At 42.8% G+C, this 27,687-nt stretch overlaps 1 protein-coding gene across 4 annotated transcripts in view; it reads right to left on the bottom strand.

Moving 5' to 3' along the window:
* Positions 1-4,228: 4,228 nt before the first annotated feature.
* The window catches only part of LOC143820505 (collagen alpha-4(VI) chain-like), an 88,761-nt gene continuing 65,302 nt past the window's right edge, over positions 4,229-27,687 (bottom strand). For 2 of the 4 annotated variants that reach the window (XM_077303431.1, XM_077303433.1), the window contains 9 exons: positions 26,798-26,833; positions 24,721-24,757; positions 23,981-23,992; positions 23,384-23,877; positions 16,101-16,215; positions 13,710-14,384; positions 10,642-10,735; positions 9,586-9,800; positions 4,229-4,998 (listed from right to left, as the gene is read on the bottom strand). In XM_077303431.1, coding sequence (XP_077159546.1) covers positions 4,826-4,998; positions 9,586-9,800; positions 10,642-10,735; positions 13,710-14,384; positions 16,101-16,215; positions 23,384-23,877; positions 23,981-23,992; positions 24,721-24,757; positions 26,798-26,833 — 1,851 coding nt within the window. In that variant the 3' untranslated portion in view covers positions 4,229-4,825. Of the gene's footprint in view, positions 4,999-9,585; positions 9,801-10,641; positions 10,736-13,709; positions 14,385-16,100; positions 16,216-23,383; positions 23,878-23,980; positions 23,993-24,720; positions 24,758-26,797; positions 26,834-27,687 lie in introns of those variants that run through there. The other 2 variants (XM_077303432.1, XM_077303434.1) reach the window with 2 other exon arrangements.

The following is a 27,687-nucleotide window of genomic DNA, read 5'->3' as shown; positions in this document are numbered from 1 at the left end:
AGTAAAATGGATCCTGAACTAAAGGCATCAATGAGTGGTATGGATCCTACTCATCTGAGCAGTTTATTTAACTAAAATATTTATACCCCATCCTTCCCTATGGTGTAAGCTTGAAGCCTTCTTCTAATCTAAGAAGCCTTCCTCCAATGCAAGTGGCTCTCTGTTGGAAGTAGTCTCCACAAGGATAAACTGGAGGGGAAGAAAACAATTTAAGCCACGGTGGGGAGAAAGGCAAACTATAAAAGATGTAAATAAATAAATACATAAATTAGCAGTTTCTCAGATAACCTTGTTTGGAACAGGTCTACTTCTGAATACTTCAGGTCTTTGCCCAACAGCTGGGCCTTATCAAAGCAGCCAATTATCTTTGTTCCTATGGACAGCTGGGTTTATTTATATCTCCTACAGTCATTACTTGATATGACATCCCCGCATAAGCCACATCTTTTACACCATGTGGATTTGTTTAATGAGATAAGATTTATCTGCAGTAATTATGGGTTAGAGCCAAAGAACTATGAGGGGAAGGAAAGCAACCTCTCGTGCTGTTCCAGAGGCAGATTCACAAGAACTTGCACAAGAGTGAGATATAAGTTCTATGACAGCTCCCAGAATCCCAGTTGCTCAAGCACTTGCAAAGCATCTGTTGAACACTGTTGACCAGGTCTTAAAGGTGACACTGGACTCAATTTTTGTTCTGTTGCTTCGGACCAACACAGCTACCAACCTGAATTGGGTAGATAAATAAATCTTTATTTTTATAACCTTTCCTTCCTGGTTGGCTCAGGGCAGGTCACAAAATATTCAGCAGGGCCTGTAAGATGGAGCTCTTCCATCAGGCCTTTGGTTGAGGCTAGGGCCAGAAGATCCTGGATTCCCTCCTCTCATTGCCCTCCCCTGGGAGTGGCTACTGTGACTTATTCCACCAATCGCAGGGGGTGGGCAGGTTGACCAGGACTTTGTGGAGGGTGGGAATAGGTGGGAAGTTTTAAGCTGCCAGTGTAGGGAGGCTAGCAATCTTCGATGTTAACTTTCTGGCCTCAGCCAGAGGCCTGTCTTGCAATCCCTCTGGAATGATTGAAGGTCCCAGAGGGCTGTGACCTCCTCAGGAAGAGCATTCCACTAGGCTGGAGCCACAGCCCCAAAAGCCCTGGCCCTGGACGAGGCCAATCTCACCTCTTCCAGGCCAGATTAATGGAGACTAACAGACCTCCCAAAGTTACATTCACTTCAGTCAGGAAATATGGTATTAGAATTAAAGCAGACAATGCATTGCTCATTTCTTACAACATTATCAAAGGAAGTTTTTCAAGTTTTGATATCTGAATGCTTATATGTTAACCTCCAGCTTTATCATTTGTTAAAAGCCAAATGTTAAAAATTACTGTAAATACCTGGAGACTGATACTTTATCATGTTAAGCAGAATCTATTGCTTCTGATCAAAAAGAAACTGTTGCCAGGATTATGGACAACTGGTATTTAACACCTAATAAACTGACGCAAGTATATCCCGGATATCCAAATTCGTGCAGGGGATCTTAAGGGCTGGCACAACTTTTATATATCTTAACAATTAAATCAGTTTATGAAGATATTCTGAGCCTCATTTTACATCTGACAGGATGCAATTTATTTCCAGACACTATGGTAACATGAAAGATTGTGGATGTGCTGCACAGAGGGAACTTACTGCATGTTCATTAATGAGTTAGATAAGACATTTCATCTAGCTGTAGATCACTGGAAACTCTTTCCACTAGTGATTGAATGCTGATAATTTGGACCATGGCTTTCAACTTTTGTCAACTGGATATGCTTGTTTTTTTCCTAAACATTCAGATTCAGCTGAGTGACCCCTGTCTAGATAATACTGATAAGAGCCCCCTTACTGGAATTTAAAGAAATTCAAGTTTTTCTGGGAGTGTTTTGACATAGACCTAAAGTATGTTGATATAATCCTCTGGTCATATTATTTTAACATTTGGGGAAATGCAGTAGGGATGAAAAGCAAATTAAATTTTTCCAAGCTAGTGATTTCTCTAGGCTAGGATGAATGCTACATGTTTGTTTACTTTCTTATAAAATCTACTTCAATGATGGATATACAGGATGTGTCCAGTCCTGGACAGCCAAGGCTACCCTGATATCATCAGATCTCAGAAACTAAGCAAGGATGGCCCTGGTCAATACTTTGGAGGGAGACCACCAAGGAATAGCAAGGTCATGATGAGGAGGCAGGCAACAGCAAATCCTCTGAACAGCTCTTGCCTGAAAATCCTATAGAATAGCCATAAGTCAGCTGTGACTTGACTAAGGATGGACACAAAAATGCAGTTCCATTTGTGGCCGAGCCATGAACCAAACCAGAAACCCCATTAACCTAATTGGCTCACATATGAACTGAACCAGGTTCATGAGGTTCATGCCCAAAATAACTGGGGGGGGGGGCAAACAGTATGCTCCTGGTGGCTCAGTTGTTTCAGGCTGTAAACAGCTGTGCCTTGGAAGTAGGCTGTCCCTGCAGCTCAACTGTTTCCAATCTTTTGCCTGCTTCTGCAGAGATTTTTGGAGACTATCATGGGGAGGAAAAAGCAGGGGTTTGAACCCCTGCCTTTTGCTCCCATGAACCCATTAATCTCCATAAAATTCCTTGGAAGAAGAAGAAGAAGAAGAAGAAGAAGAAGAAGAAGAAGAAGAAGAAGAAGAAGAAGAAGAGTGGGTTTTTATATGCCACTTTTCTCTACCCAATGGAGGCTCAAAGCGGCTTACAGTCGCCATCCTTAAAAGTGAATGCATGTTCATAGCCAGGCTGCCATTCACCAACCACAGACCAGCCTTAATTCATCACTAATAAATGTCCTTAAGCCAGTTTATACTAATCTCTAGACTTGACAGCAAAAAGGGTGGGGGATATATTGATAGGCTATGGGGGTTTGATATGCTCATACAATAGATAAGATCCTTGGGACAGTGGGAAGGCTGTCATATAATAGGAGGGTGAAAAAAAAGAAGGAAAAAAATCCAGGAAGGTACATAACTTGGAGAAGAAAAAATATGGAGGGGGAAAAAACAAAATCAGGGCAAAGAGAGGAAGACATTTAAGCCAGGAGTAGTCAATCTGTGTTCCTCCAGATGTCCATGGACATCTGGAGGAACACAGGTTGACTACCCCTGATTTAAGCAACTAGAGATAGAACGAAGTAGCAGGGGCAGACAGGAAGAGAAGGGAATTTCTCTTTTTACTACAATTCCCTACAGGACCTCAAATTGAAAATGTCACTTCTGGGGGGTGCTTGAAAAATTATTTCAGGGACTTCTCCACAGTCATAACGTCAAAAAAGACTAGCCTAACCTGTTGGTGACATTTAAGTTTATTGCTTATTGCCAAAGAAAGATTTTAACATTTGCATACCAACTGATCAGTAATCATAGAAAATGACATAATACTAATGTTTAAGTACACTGGAAAAAATCAGTCTACACATTCTAAATTAAATAAAATATGAGAAGCAAACAAAATCAAAATTTGCATGTGCAGGAACAAAGTTTTTATTAATTTTCAAGACATCAAAATACAATGGATTGCATCAATTAACATGTCAATACAACGCAATAAGGCTAGTCCATACACAAGTAGGTCTCCCAATGTGCATGGAGTTGCTTGATCAAGGGACAAATGTAGAACACGGACTTTTGGTAAATACAAGAAAATAGAAATGGGTTGAATCCAACAAGTATTTTCACTGATGAATGAAGAGGCCCTCTTTGACCCCAAAAGAATGCTAGAAATTAGCTGCATGGACAAAATCTGCATGGGACCATAGAGGTGATATTGAGTGAAAAAGCTGGCCAAATTCAACCCATTGTTTTCCTGCTGGTATGCTGTGAGGAGTGTGATGTGGTGATAAGAGCTTTGATGTAGGAAATCCAGTTTCTAGGATTGTCACCTGGCCAAGATGGTCACTAAGATGATCTTGGTCAACATTTTTTTTCTCAATCTAACCACTTTCACAGGGTTATTATGGAGATAAAAAGAGTATCCTGAGCTTTTTGCTTTGAATTCCTTGGAAGATTCACATGGAATTCTATGATAAATAAATAATATTTTCCTCCGAAAGGCTGGATAGACACCAAGACAAAAAGGAATTTTTGTCACGCTAGAAAATATCCCCAGCATATTATTTCAGGAAAACTCTTCTTCAGATATATTGTGTTTATTTCTTTAAAAAAATGCTGAGATTAGGATGGCATCAAACTTTCATTCAGTACTATCATTCTTCATGTCATGAAAAGCAAAGCAGTTCTGATCAGTTGTACCGGTGGCAACCCGGAGCCAAAGTACAAATTGTCCTACAGTTTTCCTCCTCTGGGCAAGATGCACATATTAGTGTTCATTTTATTAGCTGGTTATCCCTGTTAAACAATATTCTTCAGCAGCCAGAGAACTTCGGTTTTCCTCAAATCAAGTGGCTTTAACCTCAAATCAAGTGGCTACTAAGATACTACAAAAAAATCAAACTAAAAGGTAGCTGTGTTAAACCATTTGAGAGAGTTTTGTAACTTCCTAAAGAAAAGGGAAAAAAAAACCAAGCTTCCATAGGCTAGAAAGGCTAAGCCCAAATAAACCTGCTAGTCTTTAAGATGCCACAAGACTCTTGGTTGTTTAAAAAACTGAAACAGATACAAGTCTACATTTCCCTACAGTTCCACAAACATGCAAACCTGCTTGACTTGAATTTGAAAAGCTTTATTTTGGCTTACTTTTTTCTTTCCCCAATTGAGAGTCCACAACTAACTGCTGTTCATGCCTGACTTCGGCCACACTAGGCTGATTTCCTGCATAAAATTTCACATTCTTTCTGAGTTTCAAATCTGTTTTTATTCCCTCCACAGCCACCATACCAGAACTGGAAGCACATGTCTCGTCCTTGGTGGTAATACCATTTCAGCCTGTAATCTTCACATGCCCCACTGTCCATATCCACAAAGCAAGCATCTGAAAATAAAATAAAATGGGTCCATACTTAATGAAGTAAAGTTTTGTCATGATTTGTCTATTCTCTATTTATTTCCAAAAATGGTGAAGCACGGCACAGGCATAGTTCAGAATTTAACCAAACAGAGAGAAACAGACCTATCCACTGGCAATATAATAAATTAAAAAAAAGAAAAATGTCCTATTTTTGTAGTTTTCCTTGTTTCTTTATTCTTTAGGACTTCTGTCAAAATGGAATCCAGGTAATATCCGTTTTCAGTGAGATTCTTTCATCAGTGACAAGTCCTTATATATATTAATAGTATAATACTGGCCACAGGCTCACATAGGTATGGGGAACTGTGTTTTACTCCAATCTTCGTTTTATCTATTTATGAACACCAGGACGTTCGTTATAATGTAGTGATAAAGCCATTGCTGCTTGAAGAATGATGGTGACTTCTCCAAGTGTTTTTATATGTTCCTGTTTGGAATCTGAGTTCTTTATACTAAATGTCTCAAATAGAAGACGAAGAAGACGAAGAAGACGAAGAAGTTGGTTTTTATATGCCGCTTTTCCCTACCCGAAGGAGGCTCAAAGCGGCTTACAGTCACCTTTTCATTCCTCTCCCCACAACAGACACTCGGTGAGGCTGAGAGAGCCCTGATATTACGCTCAGTCAGAACAGCTTTATCAGTGCAGTGGCGAGCCCAAGGTCACCCAGCTGGCTGCATGTGGGGGAGTGCAGAATCGAACCCAGCTCGCCAGGTTAGAAGTCCGCACTCCTAACCACTACACCGAACTGGCTCTCTAGAAAGTCATCCTAAATTTTAGCCAATGCTGCAAGGCTTGTCAACCGTTCAGTCCATTCTTAAGCCAGGCAAAACAGTCAAATAGTTTGTTTTTTAAAAGTGTCTGCCAGAGAATGTCTGCAGAGGATTTTAAAAAGAAACAAGCGCAGCAGACTGATCGTTTTGGTCCAACATAAAAATCACTTTGATAGAAGGACTGCGCTAACTCTTCCCCAATGAATCACTGATTCACAGGAATTTCTGTGTAAATGAACAGTCAAGTTTCAGCCTTCATTTCTGATATGGAATGGTCAAAATGACATGCATAATGACATGTCTCCCAAATCAAGAGCAGATATTTGACTAAAGTTGACTAAAACATCTGCTTGTAGCAGGGCATTTATGGTAAACTGCTATTCTTTCTGACAGAATGAAACTAATTACTTGTCCATAGAGCAAAATGTATTAAGTCGTACTTGAGATATATTTCCTACTTACAGCTAGAGATGGGAATGCCTGGGGTGGAGCGGAACAGAAGAATTCTGAGGCCTATTTGCCTCAAGGCCCTTTTATCCCATTTTTCCAACTTGAAAACTGAAAGTTTGGGGTAGTATTGAATAAAACGCCTATGATAAGGATCATCTCCTGCCTTGCTGATGATGATGTTATCCGTCAGGTATACAGTTGGGCACTTCGGCGTCCAAAGTGGCCGTTCGCACCTGATGTGGCCAGCGCCGTGCCGTGGCAGAGGAGGAGCTCTGAGCCTGTGTGTGTGCACCTGCCCACCAGTGTACTGATGCCGTGCCCCCCCCCCCCCCCGGCACTGCGCTGGCTGCATTGGGCGCGAACAGTCGCTTTGGATGCCGAAGTGCCCAACCCTAGTTGTGTGCGACCCTCGGCAATTCTATAGGAAAGTCTTCACTATGAGCCTCTGTCTCTGACTGCTTCTTTTTGTTGGTTCATGGTCATCCCTGTATCGGCTTTGATTGTGTTGAGCCAGCAATCAAAGGATCCTGCCTCACTACAGATGCTAATTTTTGGCCCACAAGGATTTCCCCTCTGCTACAGTCAAGCAGATACAATATACAATATATCCTGGGATCCTTCTTTACAATATCCCTTCCAAATGGCATATAAAGACTCAGAGACCATTTCCGCAAGAGGAATTGAGCCTGTCTCACCGCTCATTTCGGATTGGGCCAAATTCCCACTTTCTGATGACATCAGGGCCAGTCCAAGGCAGCCCTTTGCCTGGTGTGGCTCAAGCCCTCAGTTCCCCCATGGCAAGAGAATGTGGCATTCCCTCTTTTGCCCCAGGCTTCAATAGGACATATGTTGGGCCTGGGCTGTGTGTCTGCAGAAAATCAGGCCGCATTGCTCCTCCCTTCCCCTCCGATCATCACTTCCATCATCTACCCTCACATCCTTTAAAAAAAAAAGTCAGATTACGTTACAACGTAATTCCAACATAACTAAATAGCAAACAAAACAAAACCACCAAAGCCTACGTTCGGTTTTGTTGGTTTTAGTGAGACTTGGGATGGTCTGCATGTGTATGTGTGGGGGAATGGCACAGCCCATTTTTTATTCCCTTGTGTTTGTTGTAATGGTTTTGCATTACAACGTAATCCTGGTAATTAAAAAATATATATTTCGGATTTGGCGGGGGGCAATCAAATGGCTCTGGAAGGTGATTGGGGAGATCTCACCACATCACAATGATTGATGATGTAAACAAACAGCGAGAAGTTCCAACTTCCTGTCCATTGGCTACCTTGTGCTGTAGCGAAAATCCAGGGTAGACAGGCAGAAGCAGACCAAATGCTACCCTGTGTGTTCATGGGAAGACTTGGAGTAACCAGCCCTGAACCAAAAACCAGGCACCAGCATGGCACAACACCTCCCGTGCAGTAATGGTTGGAGATCTCCATTTCTACTTATATTTGACAAAGGGAGATTTGAGTCTTAAAGCTTATACCGGGAAAATCTTGTTGGTCTCTAAGGTCTGCAATCTAAGTGGTCTCCTGCAGACCAGCATGGCTATTTTTTTTCCTTTTCTTTCCTCCTGTTAAAAAGCCACATGGGCTGAAACAGCAACCATCATATATTAGAAGAACAAAGTTGTAAAAAACCTCACCACTCAAAAAGAATCATCATTTGAAAGAAGCTAGGTAATTGTAGATTCAACATTCATACAAGCATCAGAAATAGATGAAAGGGGAGGCAGAATGAATTCCTGGCTTCTGCTCTCAGGGGACAATCAAATAAAATATGAGCTATAGTCTCAATCCTACTTGTGGAATCTTCCATTCAACACCACGGAAGGTAAAGAGTCCGTGCATACCAACCTAAAGGCTTGCTGGAACTTTAATGCCATCAACTTATACAAATATGAGGGTATCTTTTGATGGAAAGACAGTTCAAGTGCCATGGAAGAACAAACTCATAGAGCACATAGATACGTACTATTGTAATTCAGTTCTGTAATACAATCTATTAATTTGTATACTTTGTTGATGGTAGACTCACTATTGTGTCTGTTGGCAAGTTTAAAATGGACAACTTTAAGTCCGTTAATTTATCCCACAACGATGGACAAGGCTCATTAGGAATAAGAGGTCATGAACTATGTCCCAGATCACACTTAAGAATCTTAATGGGACATTTTAACATCATGTCATTGCCTCCAAAGAGACTTGGCTGAACTCTGCCCATAAGACAAGTCCAGAGACACACATAGGGGTTCCTGGAACCACACATTAAAAAGCACAATAGCGGCTTATCAGATTTTTCAGTTGTAGCCTCAATCCCTTCGATCTAAATGGGTACACTGCCTGAAACGAAAAACAACCTCATGGAATTTTCCCACTCGAGAGATTCTGCAAAAAGTTGTAATTAATTTTGAGATGACCAAAATCACATTTGGTTTACTAAGAGTGGGAGAGGACTTGCTCTTTTGTGAATGTAATAAATCATTGGTCAATTAAATTGAGCTGGCAAGGACAATGTTTAGGTCCTTTTCAAAGGAGCTATCAGTATTTCACGGCTAGTTGCTCTAATCACCGTAATCACCAAATAGACAAACCTCTACACATAATGGGACAGCAGCCTTGCACACATACATCTCACCACTGACGTGATGTTGTGTATGATCCAGGGTAGCGATCCCCAGCCTGTGGGCCGCGGACCACATGTGGTCCTTTGACTAATTGGAGGTGGGCCCTGAAGGATGCCTTCTCCCGCCCCCCCCCCCGGCCCTTTACTTCATCCCCCGCCCCAGCCCTTTACAATACACTTCATTGTTGTGGCGTGTCTGTATGGCGTGTCTGTATCTTATTTTGAAGGGATGTTTAAACATTACCATAGCGATCAGAGAGCGCTAGGGCAGTGGTTGAGAGTAGAGGAGTAAACTACCCCCCCACCGGGCCTCAGTAAAAGGCGTTGGGTAGTCTCCAGTGAGTGGTCCCCGGTGTTGAGTGGTCCTCGGTGATAAAAAGGTTGGGGACCACTGATCCAGGGCATATAAATTTACATATCTACATCTGTATATGTTATTTATGCCACCCATCCCCCCTTTTTCAGGGGATGTATGGATATATGGGGGGGGGACAAAAGCACTTCTGATTAATGACACCTGAATTGTGTTTTCTGTAAAGTAAAAATATGCTAGCCCCAGGAATGAGTAAACCTATGAAAATGCTGACAAGAAGTCAGTCTGGATGTTGCAATCCACACCAAGGTTCTGGCAAGGCAGAGTGGAGTTGTGAATAAATAAGTACATATACGGGATCAAGGATACTATCCCCCATAACATACCTTGCTCAGCAGGCTCCTCATTCCATGTTCCTTTGCTGGTGAGAAAATTGAGCTCTGTGGCATATTCATCATGCGTATAATCATAAGCATACTCAAACTGTTCTGTGTACTTGATTGGTTCTTTGGTGGTTTTCATGACAGTTTGTTGCTTATCGTGATTGGGTGCCTCTGTTTTTTGCAAAATGTCACTGTAATCCAATTCAGGGAAGTGAATTCTAAAAGAGGGAAAGTACAGGTAGGGAGAGATGGGGGGATGGTTTCATTACGGGATATACTGTAGGAGGAGATAGTTTCATTACAGGATATAATGAGAACTTTTTCGCACAGAGGGCTAAAACGTGAGTGGCCTCTGGCTTGCAAATGCAGGACGGTAAACCTCACATTTGCAGCCCTCCTGTTGGAAGACCCCTCCCACATGTTCCCTCTACCCCATCGCAGCTTTTTGCCTCCCGACAAGGCTGCAAAGGAAAGCAAAGCAAACTTCTCCCCCTCCCAGGCTCCTTGGCTTGTCAATCACAGCAAACCACCAATCACAGCACAGGAATTCTCGCATGGACTGAAACTCCCCCCCCCCCGAGCCCTAAAATTATTATTATTATTTTAAAGGCACTTCCACATTGATATGCAGTAATGCCACAATACAGATACAGCATTCCCCATCTCCTTTTGGGATTCATGGTGTTTTGAACTCTATTTATGTCTGGATGGATTTGTGAGATGTTGGAAATGGTAACTGGAGCTCAAAGAGTGCTTGTGTGTGAACAGTAGGCTTTTAAACAAGGAGCATGCATGTCAGGTGGCCATGGATTACAATTACCATGAGCCCCTGCCAGCAACCTGGCCATCTGGAGAGCCACAAGGCCATCTGGAGAGCCCAAGCCCATCTGGAGAGCCACAATTTGGCCACCCCTACTCCAGCATACAGAAGGACACAGTCAGCATTCACCCTACCTTAACCCCTTTATTGCCCAGCATAGGCATTCTTTAACATCTGCTAAAATTAACATAGTTCCTGTTCCTTAATACAAGTAACAGAAAAGGAACAGCTCTCTTTACCTATCTGTCCTAGCTATTCGCTGCTGAGTGTCACCTCGATCCAGCTTTTCACATTCTTCCTGGAGGTCTGAAGGAGGGTAAGGATTCATTTGCCCTGTGGGAATAAGAAAGGGGAATGGAAAGCAAAATAGCAAAATATTTTAAAATGTTGAATATCAATTAATTGTTTATGTATAATAGGACAGAAACTGGTTTATTCATGAGGAAAGCACTGAGTTCTCATGATATATACAAATGAAAGCAAAACAAAAATCCAGCATTAGCACTCTTGAAAATATAACCCGACCATAAACCTACTAAATAAGATTAGGTGGGTGAGGGGAGTTCACATTTATGGTGGGGTTAATCATTGAATGGGGCTCTGCAAATTGAAATTCCGGTACTGAATCTTGACGAACTTGACTTGGGACTTGTTCCACCATCTGTTCTAAAACCCATAATGTGCTCTGAAACCACAGACTGAAGCTGATGCCAAGGTCTCGTTGGTTCATAAACTGTTGCTTCTGCCATACTGATGCTCAGGTGCTTTTTTGAAGCAGAAGCCAGAAACTCTGTAATGTCTTTTGAGGCCATTTGGTAGAAGTCTATTTCATATACCACAAGAAAAAGCATAAGCAGATGGCCTTCAGCATACTTAGAGGAAAATTCCAATGGAAATCAACAAGAGTTACATTCAAGTAAATATATTGAATTTGCAAACACATTTTCTTGAAAGTTCCACTAAAATCAGTGCAAATAACTTACTCCTAGTCAGTGTGGTTAGGATTCATATTAGCTATTCATGGCAAATAAAACCTTTTTGAACTTGAGACCAGTTGAGCAAATTCATAGCAACTGAACTACAAAGCAACAATTAGCAAAAGCAGCTGTTGCAGTCACATCTGGGGATATGTGAAAAATGACCATTGGAAATTTACCAAAAAGGGTCCTTCTCTGGAATCAGGAGGACATCTGAATGATGTGTGGAGAGCTTAACTCCTTCTATTTGAGGCATTACCATGGAAATAGCTGCTAACTACCGTGGAAGAGAAGCCAATTTTAAGCCCTATGTCAGACCTTCCTGCAGAAAATTAAGAATGACTGCCACTCAGGCAGTGAAGCATCGTAAGAAAGCATCTTCTGCTGGCGAGTGTGTGTGCATGTGTGTGCTTGCAGGGGGGGGAGAGGAGGCAGCTCGGGTGGCACCACCCCTGCTTTGGAATTGCTTAGAGAGAAAGAGGGCAGGAGTTCAACGATTTTAAAAAAATCGTCAAACTGATGTTGACATACATAACTCCCTGCATGTGGAAACTTGTGCAGCAGGCATTGGCTGGACCTTTCTCTTTGGTAAGCTGATTTTCTTACATGTGGTCATGGAGAGGCTTTTCTGCCATTTTCTGAGTGGCAGGCAGGTGGACCAGCAGGGTGCGGGGGGGAAGAGGAGTAAAAGGGATGGGGCTGTGATACAAGGGAAGGGAGGGAAGGAGGCACTTGGGCAGCGAGACTGCAGAAATGGAAGGAAGGGAAGGGTGGGTGCAAGGGTGGGACACAGCTACCTAGACTACAGTGTGTTTCCCCCTCCATACGGTCTTTTCACTGGTTGTTCACTGGTTGCTCACTGGTGGCTCATGCATTTTAGGGTGGTAGATCCACTTTCCTGGATTTACCATATAGCGATTTTAAAATGGTGAAATTGCAAGCTGGGATGTTGGCGACGTCATGTGGCATGGGCCTGAATATGCCACCAACATTCGAAGGCTGTCCAGCTACATTTTGCACGTATGGAAAAGCACTTAGGTCCATTCTGCACAGAATGCACTCCTTGTAGCAGGAGTGTGGCAAATTGTAATAGCTACAAAAATGCGGTTATGCACAACGTCGTAGACAATCTGCCACACTCCTGAAACCGATCCGCAAAAAGCGCTTCGTTGTAGCGCTTTCAGGGAAATCCCAAAAAGTGGATTCACCCTCTGGAAAGCGCTACACTCTTGCAACCTATCTTCAACACTAGCGGAAAAGTTCTGTGTGTTACCATTGTTGCGGTTTCAGCAAAGTCCACCCCCCTGGCTCTCTCCTCTGATCTTCCGGTGAAGCGATCGCCATTTTTTTTTCTCGGACCGAGCGGAGAGCAACGAACCGGCGAGACTTCATTCACGCAGCGAGGCTTCCCCGGCTGCAGTCCCTCTGTTTTAAGTCACCAAGCACTACACAGTCCTGTTTGCTGGTTTATTTTCCCTTTATTTTCGGCCAAAAATCGCACCCGTGCACGGGGGGGTGGGGTGGATTATTTTTTCACTCGAGGGGAGCGTGGCAACGATAAAATGGCAGCTCTCACGCCACCTGCTAGCTAGATGGGTCTCTCCATTGCAATGAATCAATGCAGATTCGTTGCAACGTGTGTGTGTGTTTTTTTAACCTGCCTTAAAGGGAAAGGGGCTTTTCGGGAGCATGATAATGGCCGCCCATTGGCTGCTCGTTTGATTGACGGCCAGGGGCGGGACAAAGCTCAGCAAATATCGCTTCCTGGATAGCGATTTTTGCCGAGACCGGAAACCTGTGGGAAACGATAGAAATGCAACTGGATTCCACTACAAAGGCAGGTATGCATAACGACGAATTCCACTATTTAAAATGGCGTTTTTTCATTCCAAAACCAATTTGCAACATTGATCCTGGTGCAGAATGGCCCTTAGAGTTGAAAAAAACTCAAGTATTCTATGAAAAACACGCAGAGCTCACATTATGCTGCCTGCCCTGTACAGAGGCAAGTGAAAGACTGGGGTTAAATCAGGACACATGACAGAAGTTGAAGGAGGGTGCCTTTTTCCTTTGCTCCTGTCTCCTTGATAAGTTGATCGGAAAACCCATCTTTCAGATGTCCTCCTATCCAGAGGGAGAACAACCTAACGCAAATGTGGCATGTCTTTAGAATTACAACCTGCACCAAGAAAAACAAATTTCATAATAAATTGGTGTTTAGGATTTCATTAATAAGAAAGTGGGCCCAGGGAAAGGGACACAATTAATCACTAATAGAGAAAAATGATTAGTTCCTTTAGAGAAAGCAAACAAAACTAAACATCACTTACATTTTAAAAGATTTAAGAAGGCTCGGCTAAATTGCAGTGCATACGGCAGCTCAAGTTCACCAACCCGGCCCAGCTGCAAGAGATGTTGCTCTGTTGGGACACTGGAGAGTTCGATTATCTCTGTATCATCAACTCCACTTCCAAGTGCCAATGTGACCATGGTGAACCCTTGGCATTTGGCTCCTAGTGCCAATTCCCTAAGTTTTTCTCTGTCCCAGGAACTCGTCTTGCTCCCAAGTATTGTAAATATGACCTTGTGCTTTCTTGGATTGGGGGCTTCCAAAAACACATTCTTAATTGTCCACTCTATAGCATGACCAATAGCTGATGGACCTTCTAGTTGGTGAACAGATTCCCGGATGTGCCTTTTCATCAACTCTTTATTGTTGTATTGGATTAAATTGAATTCTTCATACACTGGGCTTGCCCTTGCCGTGCGTGTGAAGTTCCGTGGAGCCTGTTGCACCAAAGCCACCCTTGCCCCTCCATCCAGTAGTATTGGCTGGGGGGAAATCACAAAGTGATCCACTGTGTTGCTCACAAATTCCTTCATTATCTCGAATTCCTCACTTCCGACATTACGAGAGCTGTCTATGATATAAGTTATGTCCATATCTATTGAAATGGGAGGAGGAGCAAGTATCACCTCACATTCTGGGTCCGGATTACACCTATCTGGGGGGAGGAAATGAGGCAAAATTAACTGTAAATAATGAGATGAATTTACACATTATTTATACATTGCTCATCTCTAAAAATATTTCTAGCACATTATTTTGAATGGCTCTCTCTCTCTCTCTCTCTCTCTCTCTCTCTCTCTCTCTCTCTCTCTCATACATACACAATATTTTGCCAGTTCGAGCCAGTTTGGTGGTTAGGAATGCGGATTTCTAATCTGGCATGCCAGGTTCGATTCTACACTCCCCCACATGCAGTCAGCTGGGTGACCTTGGGCTCCCCACGGCACTGATAAAGCTGTTCTTACCGAGCAGTGATATCAGGGCTCTCTCAGCCTCAGCTACCTCATAGGGTGTCTGTTGTGGGGAGAGGAAAGGGAAGGCGACTGTAAACCGCTTTGAGCCTCCTTCGGGTAGAGAAAAGTGGCATATAAGAACCAACTCTTCTTCTTCTTCATAATAATAATAATAATAATAATAATAAAGCTTTATGTTTTCAAAAAAATGGCCAGGCTAATTGGTAGAACATTAATGATTCTCCCCAAAATCACAATTTACTTGGATCAGAACTCAGATCTGTATAAACACAACGTTCTATGAACAGTTCGATAATTTGGAATGTACAGTGAAGTTCAGCACATATGCAGCTTGGTAGCAGAAATAAAGCAGTAGCAGCTCGGACAGAAATAATCTTCCCCATAAACATGGCTTTTTAAGACTCCAGAGAACAGAGGGTACACACAAAGAAGTTCTAGAATATTGGAAGAGTGAATTCAAAAAGGATCTTAATTTCTTAAAAGGGATAGCAGTAACAGGCATTAAAGTAAGGAACAGTTAAACTGGAGAGGGAATTCTGAAGAAATTCCTCAGCTTTTCAGTTTGTCAGCAGCACTGCTCTTACACTTTCTCTGTTCCTATAGCCTTTCTGAGAACTCTAAATATTGTTCCGGCCTTCATCACATTGCTTTGCATTGCTAATGGGCAATGAATTAAAAATGAATTAAGCAAAAGAGACTTTTCCATTAATTCCACATTCATCATAAGATTTCCCCTTTTGTTTTGATTGTGGAAATGAATGGAGTGAATGGTGGCCATTCATTCATTTTTCATTCATTTATTTTCATTTGTCTGCTAATGGTCATGCCTCTGCTGCATTGATCTCCTGGCAGTTTAAGCAGAAGACTTCCTGTGTCCTAGGCAGAAAGTACCTATGGTGTCCCACCTAAAGGAACATGAATATATCAGAGGCACTCCCCAGTAAAGATATTCATTGATGGACCTTAGATGCCATAAATGTTGGAGTAAACAACCCAGCATGCTTGGACATTGGGGGGGGGGGCACTACATAACTCTGTGCTGTCTCCTTGAATGGGATGCCTTGCTTTGTCCTCTCACTGCTTGTGGATCTGTGGATGCACATGTCTCCTGTAGATACAGTACTGCCATACTCCTATACACATGATGCCAGATTAGCTGATAAATAAATAATAAATAAATATACTTCTTCAGATTTTTATTTACTACACTCAGTATCATGTTTCTATGGCTGGGCAGACTCTGCTCTATTAACCACTCTTGCAATAATAAATTCACCCAACTTCCAGATGGGGCTGTCCTTTCATTTTGGAAATTAACAAAAATTGTCCTTCCTATATGAAACAAACATATATCTATGTATCTGATTTAACACTAGTAATAAAAGAAGTGGGCTTACCAAAGCAGAGTGCACAATGTGACACTCTGGAGAGCAACCACAAATTCCAATATCCCAACTCCAATTCCTCCTCGGAATGCAAAATGAGCAGTCGGAATCGACCAGTGTCATCTACCTAATTAAATGCAAGCATAGATTAGACACAAAAGAAAAGAACTAAAATGTGACAGGCCTTCAGGTTTTCTGATGCAATAGATCACAACCAAGGCAACTTGTTTATGTTCTATGTGAACCACCCTGAGCCTTAGGGGAGAGCGGTACACATATGTAATGAACGAACGAACAAACGAACGAACAAACAAACAAACAAACAAACAAACAAACAAACACTGTTCTTCAGGGTGACCTCTATGTTGCATTCCAGGATCAAAACATTACAGATGCATTTTGAATTGCCATTCTAACTGTTGAATCTCTGAATGTAAAATATTAAGACTGTTCCCATTTTTCAACTTGCACCAATTCTTTAGGGCATAGAAGTGTTACTGCCTGTTCTCAACAGCACAGTGCAGCCCTTTGATTTCAATATTATTTTTATTTTATTTATGTATTTTACAATTTATATACCGCCACTCACGAGGGTTCGTCTCGCGGTGATTCATAAAGTCAGATAAAATACAATAAAATCCCCATAAAACCCCAACAACTTAAACATCAACGACAAACAACAGATGATGGCAGTAATCGACCCCAGATATTTCCGGTCCCACTGTGCAGCCAATGGGCCCCACCGATGGTCACTAAGCAGGATGACCAGGGAGTGTAGCTGTTAATATAAATTAAATTAAAATTAGGGAGAACCACAGTTCACAACTCCAGTCACTGCCCAGGACTCAACCAAAAGCCTGTCGGAAGATCTCTGTTTTGCAGGCCCTGCAGAACTCAGAGAGTTCTATCAGGGTCCTCAATTCTGGGAGCTCATTGGACCAGGCTGGGACCAAGGCTGAAAAGGCCCTGGTGTATATCCTGGGGTCCCAGGACAACCAGCAAATTGGTACCCACAGAGTGAAGACCCCTGCGGGGAGGGGCATAAGCAGATAAGAGGTCCCTCAGATAGATGGGACCCAGGCCACATACAGCCTTAAAGCTAAAACCTAGAACCTGATCCGGAAGCAAATTGGTAACCAGTGCAGCTGCCGTCGCACTAACTGGATATGGGCCCTCCAGGGTGTTCTAGTGAGGACCCTCAAAGCTGCATTTTGTACCAGCTGCAATTTCTGGGTCAAGGCCAAAGGCAGGCCTGCGTAGAGCAATTTACAGAAGTCTAATCTGGAAGTGACCGTTGCATGGATCACTGTGGCCAAGTGTTCAGAGGACAGGTAGGGTGCTAGTAGCCAAGCCTGGTGCAGATGGAAAAATGCCATCTGGGCTACCTTCGTAATCTGAGCCTTCATAGACAGGGAGGCATCAAAGATCATGCCCAAATTCCTGGCGGCTGGTGCAGGTGTTAGTTGCACCCCATCAAGGCAGGGAAGACCTGATTCTGCCCTCTTCTGCCCAACCTCAGGACCTCTGTCTTGGAGGGGTTGAGTTTCAGGTGACTCTGCCTGAGCCATCCAGCCACCACTTCCAAGCAATTAGAATTAAGCACATGCAAAACTTTGGTTCAGTTGTGGACAGACACAGTGCCAGCAAGAGGTTTCTTGACTGTACATATTGCCAGGGCTAGATTTTCCTGTAGGCTAACCAGGCTTCAGCCTAGGGCCTCAAGATCAAGAGGGGCCTATATTCAAATTGTTAGCAAAATTAAAATTACACTATTACACCAATCACATGTTTCATTGAACATATTGATATATATCACAGTAATGATGTATTTTATTATCTCTCATGTAATTCACAAACTTAAAAATGGGAGGTGAAAGGGCCACATAAGTGGAATAGCCTAGGGCCTCTTTTCATGTAAATCCGGCCCTGCATATTGCCTTGTCTTTTTTAGACATCTGTATAATTTGGCATTGGATGGTTGACAACAGGCTCTAACCAGTGCTTTTGACAGCTTCTAGTTATTCCAGACCCATATAATATGTGTCATGGCCCATCTGTCCAAGTGAGAACTTAGAAAACTTTGCCATTTAAAGGTGGACAGATGAAAAGGAAAAGTCAGAATCTAGTTCTGGAGATTGTTGGAAAAGATTTCTCAGCAATTTCTGGCCAGGAAAAAAATACAACCTGATTCATGGACAGAGGGGAGGTGGGGGAAAAGCCCTAGGATTAATAATGACTTGTGCCTGTTTGTTTCCCATCTGTTCATCTTGTACATTTGTAGATAAACTGTTTATTTTAAGAGGCACTGGAAGTACCCAGTGCTCTTTTCTCACAAGGTAAGTGACCTTATAAACAGGGACTTGCTCTGAGACTCATTGTTGGACATGGAAACAGGAAAACAGCAAAACAATGCTTCCAACTATGGCTCCCGAAACCTACCATATTAAAGAGGAAGGGGAATTTTCCTGTGAACAGGGAACATTAGAAAAATCTATTACTGTGGTACCTGGTCATAACACAAATTAAATACTGTTAATTTTGAAGAGAAAGACATAGCACAAATAAAAAAATACTATTATGTTGCATTTTAAAATTTTATTTATTTGTGTGATTTTTTTAGGCCACCCTCCTCCAACAATGATCTTGGGGTGGCTAACATCATTAAAACCATATATACATTTTCCTAAATTTATTTTAAAGCATTTATTCTCTATACACTCCTCAATGAGATAAGACCGCTCTGTCGCAGGCCCCATAATTCTGGGGTCCAATGAATTCAAAATTAAAATATATTCCCCAGGATTCAGATGGGGGAGGTGTATAAGGTCTAGGTCCAGGGGAGGGCAATTAATGATCTCAAGTGCTGGCATTGGCTTCAACCATATACCTGGTGGTAGAGTGCCATTTTATAAGCCCTTTGGAACTTTGGGAATTCTGGAAGGATCTGGATCTCTGCTGGCAACTCCTTCCACCAGGCGGGAGAGAGGGCCGAAAAGCACTGGTTCTGGTCGAGGCCAGCCTCACTTCTTTAGGGCAAGGGACTACTAGCAAGTTTGCATTCACTGAGTGGAGAGCTCTTTGGGGGATATACTCAGGTCCATTCTGCACAATTTAAATGTAGCTGAATTGTAACACTTTGTAAACCCTACATTTCTGACATTATGCACGACATCGTACACAAACCGCAGCACTCCAGCTCCAGCAACACTCCCGCATCATGTTGCGGGGGAATCGTAAAAAGTGGATTCCCCCTTAAAAAGGTGCTTGACTCCTGAAAACAACCTGCAACACATCCGCAAAAGACATGTGCGTTCTCAAAATAGCGTTAGGAAGAAGGTTCCTCCTCCGCTCCTGCCCCCAAGCTTCCGGGAGATGGGAGTGCCTTTTCCTACAAACTGTATAAAGCAACAAACACGTGAGCACACTTTTCATTTGACAGAAGGTTTTAAACTTTAAACTTTCAAAGATACCAAATAAGGTAACTCCAAATAATGTGGAGTGGTTGGAGAAACTGAAAGAAATCACTTCAGTTGAGTATAAAAGCCTACTTATGCTGCAAGGCAAAAAGTCAGATGCATTAATACATGAAATGTAGTTTTGACTAGCACAGCGAGACGGATTTAATAACACCTATATGATTTGTTTATAGAAACGGAGGTGAATTTGTAAAGCTTTTACTCAGCTTTTTTACTGAATAATAACTGCAAATAAAATTTAAAAAATAATTTAAAAGAACCAAGTATATTTTACACGGCATTTACTGAGAGATTAACATTACTTTGAAATTATTAATGGTAGAATTTCTATTTTGAAGAACCATGTTATTTTCATTATCACAGGACTATTTTGGATTGATTCATGCTGCACAGATGTTTGGATTTTCCTTCAGCATGATTATTTTTTCGAAAGTAAACACAAATGGCCAATTGGACATGGCTTAATCCTTCCAAGTGTCTTTAGGTCCAACATCTGACATCAGCATAAACAAGGAAAAGAAACCCATCCTATCAACCCCTTGACCAAACCGGGCTGCTACTCCACTGATTAGATGATGACTGGATGGAGATTTTTCTTCAGAAATGTAAAACAGCTGTTTATCCTACTCTGGAGATCTGGTCTAAACATTTCCCAGGGAAATTGTATAGGGGATATTAAGTTGCTACAATGTATTCCTCAGGGATCAGACATTAAGCTTACATCTGGAACAAAAAAATTAAAAGCTGACTCCTTTTGATCTGCCATCTCTGTTCCCTTGTCTGTTCCTGCATTTAACCCATGTACTGTTTAATTAGTGACCCCTTCTGGTCATAGCACAGTTATCTTCTGACATTATAAAGAGCCAGTATGGTGTAGTGGTTAGGAGTGCGGACTTCTAATCTGGCATGCCAGGTTCGATTCTGCGCTCCCCCACATGCAGCCAGCTGGGTGACCTTGGGCTCGCAACGGCACTGATAAAACTGTTCTGACCGAGCAGTGATATCAGGTCTCATCCACCCCACAGGGTGTCTGTTGTGGGGAGAGGAAAGGGAAGGCGAATGTAAGCTGCTTTGAGCCTCCTTCGGGTAGGGAAAAGCAGCATATAAGAACCAACTCTTCTTCTTCTTCTAAATTAGTGAATACATGGTTAAACTTATGGCCTAGACAAGGCACCCAAAAAGTTGCAACTTAGATTTTGCCACTGGAATTTAATTCAAAATTATAATGTTCTGATTTCAGTGTCTAAACTGACCACTAATTTTGAAATTCATTTCCCCTCCTATTTGGTTCCCTTCCTCCATTGGATGTTTAGTCTGAGTTAGTTAAATGAGTAAACACTTTACTAAACACTAATGAAAGTCATCTGTCTGAAATTGCCAATTGATTTGCAGGCTGGCACTGATGCCAAATAAAACGCAACTCTCAGGAATGGCATTAACATGGCCACAGCCTTTTATTCCATCCAACACATAACAGAGGGTTGGCCCAATTTGGGGCACCTGGGAGGAGATCTGCACCCTACAACCGTCTGGCTGCACTCAACATGGAGCCTAGAGGCATCCTGGAACCACCTTTTCCCAGCCAGGAAGGCCAATCTGGCCTTTGCCTCTGAGGCTCTCTGAGGCTCTCCAACCTTACCAAGAGCCAACGGATGCCCATCTCATTTGGCTCCCTCGGTTGTTTGGCTTCCAGCCCTTGGCCACCCAGCAGGATCAGCTGCACTTTTACCAGCTGGTCCCTTAATGAGATTCCCAACACCTCAGGGAGTCAGGTGTACATACTGGCTCCCTGCCAAGTGGGCTGATCCTGGCAAATGTTAATCCCTCCTGCAAAATTGTTAGCTGTCAAATGCTAATGGCATATATCAATATAAAACTTTTGCTGAGAACTCACATATGCATGTTGATATGTACTGCAAGGAAGAACTGTCAGAATAATTCATTATAGATCCAAGGAAGACTTCATATAAGAAACCCAAATTTTTCTTACCCTCCCTTTTTAAAAACACCCAGACTGATGTTCTGGAGAACTCAGAATATGGCACACTGTTTTGTACTATGTGATAACAAGCCAGCATGAGCCACTGAATTATTTCTGTCTCATACTCTTAGCTAAAACTGCGATTTTGAAGCCCTAGCATTAAATGTATATATTAATTGATTTTCATGTTATTATGCTATCTACATGGGTCTTCCAGATGGGTAGCCACATGAGCTGTTCAGTAAAGCATGCTCACAGGGAAGTATTAGGATTTCACCTCATGAGACGAGTCTAATTGTGGTCTAAATCTATGGAAACTTGGGCCGTTATAGGTCGGTAAAGGTAAAGGTAAAGGTATCCCCTGTGCAAGCACTGGGTCATATCTGACCCTTGGGGTGACGCCCTTTAGCATTTTCATGGCAGATTCAATATGGGGTGGTTTGCCAGTGCCTTCCCCAGTCATTACCGTTTACCCCCCAGCAGCAAGCTGGGTACTCATTTTACCGACCTCGGAAGGATGGAAGGCTGAGTCAACCTTGAGCCGGCTGCTGGGATCGAACTCCCAGCCTCATGGACAGAGCTTCAGACTGCATGTCTGCTGCCTTACCACTCTGCACCACAAGAGGCTCTTGTATAGGTCTATACTGATGTCTATTTAATGGGGTTTACTCTAAGGAAACTGTTCTTAAACTGTTCCTGAACAGTTCCATAGAGCCTGCAAAAGAGAGCTCCTCCGCCAGGCATTTGGTTGAGGTCGACCTAAGCCACCACTTCCCATTGGCCCCCAAGCCTCCCTCCTACGACAACCACTACAAATTCGCCCCACCCACTGGGTCTCAGTATGAGTTGAACTGATGCTCTTTGCAGTTCCACCGTTCTTTAATGTTATTGTTAATGTTATTGTTGTTACCACCTTGTTATTACTACAAATGGAGTTACCTGTATCGTTTCTTGTTTCATGTAAACCGCCCTGAGCCTTTGGGGTGGGCGGTGTATAAATACAGTAAGTAAACAAACAAACAAATAAATAGCCCTGTGAATTTGTTTTTCAGGTACCAGAAAAAAAAGGAGGGTGTCTATCATACCTAGGATTCTCTTGAAAATCATACATCAGAGGCTTGATTGACATTAATAGTAAGGTGACCAGATTGTCCCACTTTTGAAGGGACATCTGGGGGCATCTGGTAAATTGTACTTAAGTTGAAATTTAAAAATATATATTACAATACTATTTTTGTGTTCTATGCGTTCTATGAAACTTTTTGTTGCTCCATATAGACAAAATTTTAATCAAGAACCCCTCCCCCCCCCCCCCCGGTCAATGGTGTCCTGCTTTACCAATGTTAAAATCTGGTCATCTTAATTAATAGTCAATTGTGTAGCACATCTGTTTATGAGCAGAACAACTTGAGATTACTCATGGCTCCTAAAATTATTTTTAAAAATGAAACCCAGTCACAGAGAAAACTGGATGTCAATAGGACACCTTGTATTCTAGCCTTCTTCTTGACAGTGTAGCTTTTACGTGCAGGCATATTTCCGTACTAACGAAAAATACGTTTATCAACCCCTCCGTTGTGACAGATCATATAAGCAAAGAGCTGAACTGTTCTTTAAATTGCCATTGGTTTAGAACACATTAACCGTTGTCCTCTATCTACATCAGGGGTAGTCAAACTGCGGCCCTCCAGATGTCCATGGACTACAATTCCCAAAAGGCCCTGCCAGCATTTGCTGGCAGGGGGTCCTGGGAATTGTAGTCCATGGACATTTGGAGGGCTGCAGTTTGACTACCCCTGATCTACATGATGATTTCTTTTTTAAGGTAGTCTACTTACCAAAAAAGCCTGTCTGACATTAGGTACTTCTTGGAGGGCAATCACCACAGGTGTGATATCGAGTGCGCTGAATTCCAGCATGGCTGTGTTGATGGAGGTGGCATCCTGTGATGGGCCAGCGGTGAGAAATACTGCAACTTTCCTCATGAGTACACCACGTCGATGTCGTTTTAAAACATTCCTGGCAACGAATCTCATGGCTTCCCCAATGTTCCGTCTGCCCGAGGACCTCTCCAGTGGTATTCTCTCAACAGCCTCCATTAGAAGCTTATCCCGCTGGTATTCAGAGAACCGGATGAGGTGTTTTGTATGAGAGTTGTATGACACAACTGACACACGGGCTCCAGTTGGGCAATTGCTTCTGCTAATGGTTATACTTCTCAACAAAGACCTCACAATGTCTTTCATCCTTCGAAAGGATCCTTGGGTAACATTTTGAGACATATCAAGGGCAAACACCACTTCCATTGGATATACTGGACACTGGTTTTTACCTTGGAACAAAATAAATGTGTCAGGGAATTTCCAGCATGTAGACATTATGGTTTTTTTTTTTTTTTTGGTATAATAATAGAAATTTTCATAAAATCTGCTTACCTAAACAGCAAGCTAGATGGGGTATAAAAAACTGTTTTAATTTCAATTGTTATTTCTGTTTTATACATTTCATATACAAATACACATAATACCTAATAAGGTAAAGGTATCCCCTGTGCAAGCACCGAGTCATGTCTGACCCTTGGGGTGACGCCCTCTAGCGTTTTCATGGCAAACTCAATACGTGGTGGTTTGCCAGTGCCTTCCCCAGTCATTACCGTTTACCCCCCAGTAAGCTGGGTAATCATTTTACCGACCTTGGAAGGATGGAAGGCTGAGTCAACCTTGAGCCAGCTGCTGGAATTGAACTCCCAGCCTCATAGGCAGAGCTTTCAGACTGCATGTCTGCATTTGTTTCACACCTACTGAAAGTCTACTTTTGTGCTACAATAGCACAAAGAGCTAAATCACATTTTATGTTTAGATTCAGTTCTGAGTTCCCTCACTTAACTCTGCCTCTTCGAAATCCTGCCTGTACTTCTGGAAGTTCTCGGTCCACATATTGCTGGAGCCTAGCTTGTAGGATTTTGAGCATAACTTTGCTAGCATGAGAAATGAGTGCAAAGTATATAATAATGTAATAATATCAAAGTATATAATAATGTAAAAGGGTGGGACAGCCATAGACCAACAAAAAATAAGAAAATAGATATAAGGGCTTCTCAACAAGAAAGAAGAAATAAAGGGAAAGTCCTGTGTGTGAGGGAGGGAAGAATTCACCATAGTAGCTCTGTACTTACGGCAATTTTTTCTGGCAAGGTTAACAAGTTCACAAGGCTATGGGTAAAAAGGGGAAAGCAAAAATTATTAAAGGTCTAATTACTTAATAGAGCTCCCACTGAAAATGTCATGTCAGTTTTCCAACTGCAGCTGATAATTAGTTGTTACTCCACTATTTTACAACCTAGATCAGGGGGTCCTCAACCTTTTTGAGACTGTAGGCACAGGAATCCCAACACAAAGTGTCTGCCTCAGGAGGCAGAGCCATCCACAGCTTACCTTCAGTCGCACAGCAAAGATACTTGTGTGGTGGTGGCTGCTGGCAAAGCAACATTTTGCAAAATCTGCACAGCCAACAAAAAGCCTTGCTGAGGAACAGCCCCTCACACTTTTTAAAAACTTACGTGGGCATGATATTGGTGGACACCCTGGTGCCCACAAATATCACCTCGTGGACTCCTGGCGTAAATAGTAAACTTGTGTGTTTCTTTCATTATTATTATTTACAATAATTATGAAAATGGAATCCTTTGTAATTATAGATTACTACAATGCCCCAGCTGAACAGCCCAATTCCCCCATGAAAACAAACACACACATCATGATTTTCTTTCTTTGTGTTCTGGTTCCTTTCATTATTGCAGTCTCTGCCTCTATTAGTTTCACTTTTGCTAGGCAGAAGCATTTCCCTTATAACAGCATAAAAAAACCCACACTGTTCCCCCCCCCCCGATTTATTTCCCGCCACTCCCAACTGGCTCGTGGCGGGTTACAATGTCTTAAAACCCCATTAAAACTCCCATTAAAAGACTTAAAACCATCACAACATGGCGGCGCAATAATAAAACCCCCTTCCTAAAAGGGGGGGGAAGGAGAAAGAGGTCAACGATGTTCAAGAAGAAGCCCGGGGGAGAGCAGTTGATGTACTATGGCAGTCCCAGCCTCAACCATAAACCTGGCGGAAGAGCTCCATCTTGCAGGCCCTGCGGAATGTTGAAAGGTCCCGCAGGGCCCACAGCTCTCCCAGGAGCTCGTTCCACCGAAGAGGCCCTGGCCCTGGCCCTGGCCCTGGTCGAGGCTAGGCGTGCTTCCCTAGGGCCAGGAATGACCAGGAGATTCTCACTCGCAGAGCGCAGAGCCCTGCGGGGAGCATAGAGCGATAGGCGGTCCCTCAGGTATGTGGGTCCCAGCCCGCGTAAAGCCCTTGGGGAGAAGGAGAAGACAGGCTCATTATTTTCTTGAATGATTGCAAATTGTAGCTACCATGATTACTTACATATATGAGGTACCCTAATCCTGAATGCGTTGGGGTGGGACCACGGATGTCAACCCTCCCAATGGGACCTGGGGATCCCCATTTTGGCCCCTCACCCCACTTCAAGAAAGCAAGGGAAATCCCCCCAAACTTGCAAAGCCTCCATTTGCAGCTCTGCTGCCCACAGACGCCTCCTGCCATTGTCACATACACTCCTCTCACCCCAAACTTGCAGAGTGGCTGTTTGCAGCTCTACAGCAGATTCCACACATCAACAGCAGCTCTGCAAGTTTTGGGTGGGGGGAGCAGGCACAACACCCACTCTGGTTTGGGGACAAAACTTTACCATAGAGGTTTGCCCCAAAACCAGAGCATTGCCCCCAACATCTTTGACATGCTGGTGTCATTTTTATGGGATGTCAGCACAACAGGGTGCTCCAAACGACATCCCCACATCTTTTCACCACCAGCCTGGTTCCACCTAGCAACCTCAGGTAGGACACTGCTTTTCTTCCAATGCCTGCTCTGCGGTTCCATAGTTCCCCTTGCAGTCTGGGTGCCTCTGTTTGCCTGATGTTCTCCAACCCTCATGCCTTGTCCAAGCAAAATTACCTCTAGGTTCTCCTCCTACTGACTGACTGCCCAGTTGCCTTACCCTCTTCACGCCACCAAATGCCATTGCCTTGTCAGTCTGCCTGTTCCTAAGTAGCTGCAGTGCTATTCCTTCTATATTTTCCCATTTTCAGATTTAGCAATTAAGAATCCCACTAATTAGAATGGTCATTTAGCAATTAATCTAATAAGTAGTTTGAACTGGTAGTGAGAAAGGAGTCTATACATACCTCCATAGTTACTGGGTTTTTTGGTCCTTTTTGACCCTAAAAAATATATTAAGTATAAACTTATAAAATCAAACTATTACACTGCACTGTAATATCTATTGTAAAACAGAGATATCAAGTTTCAAATATGATTTTTAAAACAACATGACTAGCACCCATCATGCTCCATGCCTCAATTAATTTTCTGTGCTGTTACTTCACAGGTGGTGAACACAGATGGCCAGTTTATAAGACATTCACATTTAACAGGTAGTACAGTTCTCCCTTAACACCTGGGTAGAAATGCAAAGACAATGATACTATCTGGAGCATTTGCATATGGAAGATTCACCCAACCATTATGTCACAATGACCCCTGTTGTTTTTTTTTTGCCGGGGGGTGGTTCTCCTGATCTTTTCCCACATCTGCATGGAAGAGCCCTTGCCCCACTTCCCACCCACCTCCCATTTGCCCCCAGATTTGTGTCCGTGTGCGACAACCGAGGGACTGCCTTTCTTTTTTTTTAATTGTCGATCATTTATTTGCTGTACTTGGTTTTTGAAAAAGAAATTTATACACAGTGTCTTGGCTTTTCTTATTTTCAGTCCTCCAGGAAGAAAAAAAAAGTCCTTGCTTGTTAAAACAGTGCAGCATCATAGCACAATAATCATGTCTAAAAACAACAACAGGATTAGGGCCAAGGCTTCCCTGCACAGCATGCTGCTCTTCACCGGCTCCCCCCCCCGCCCCCCAAAAAATATTGTTATACTGGAATTGCATTGTAACACAACCAGCCTTCTTTTTAAAAAAGGGACAGGGGAGGTTGCTGGTGTAAATGACAGAAGTGATGCTGCGGGGGGGGGGGGATCCTGGGGGGGGGGGTGGGATGGCTGGGAATATCAGGATGACC

The sequence above is a fragment of the Paroedura picta genome, chromosome 11 (genome assembly GCF_049243985.1).
Source record: "Paroedura picta isolate Pp20150507F chromosome 11, Ppicta_v3.0, whole genome shotgun sequence".
Classification (NCBI taxonomy): Eukaryota; Metazoa; Chordata; class Lepidosauria; order Squamata; family Gekkonidae; genus Paroedura; species Paroedura picta.
Note: the sequence above shows the minus strand (reverse complement) of the source record. Positions and strands in the feature narration are given on the sequence as shown.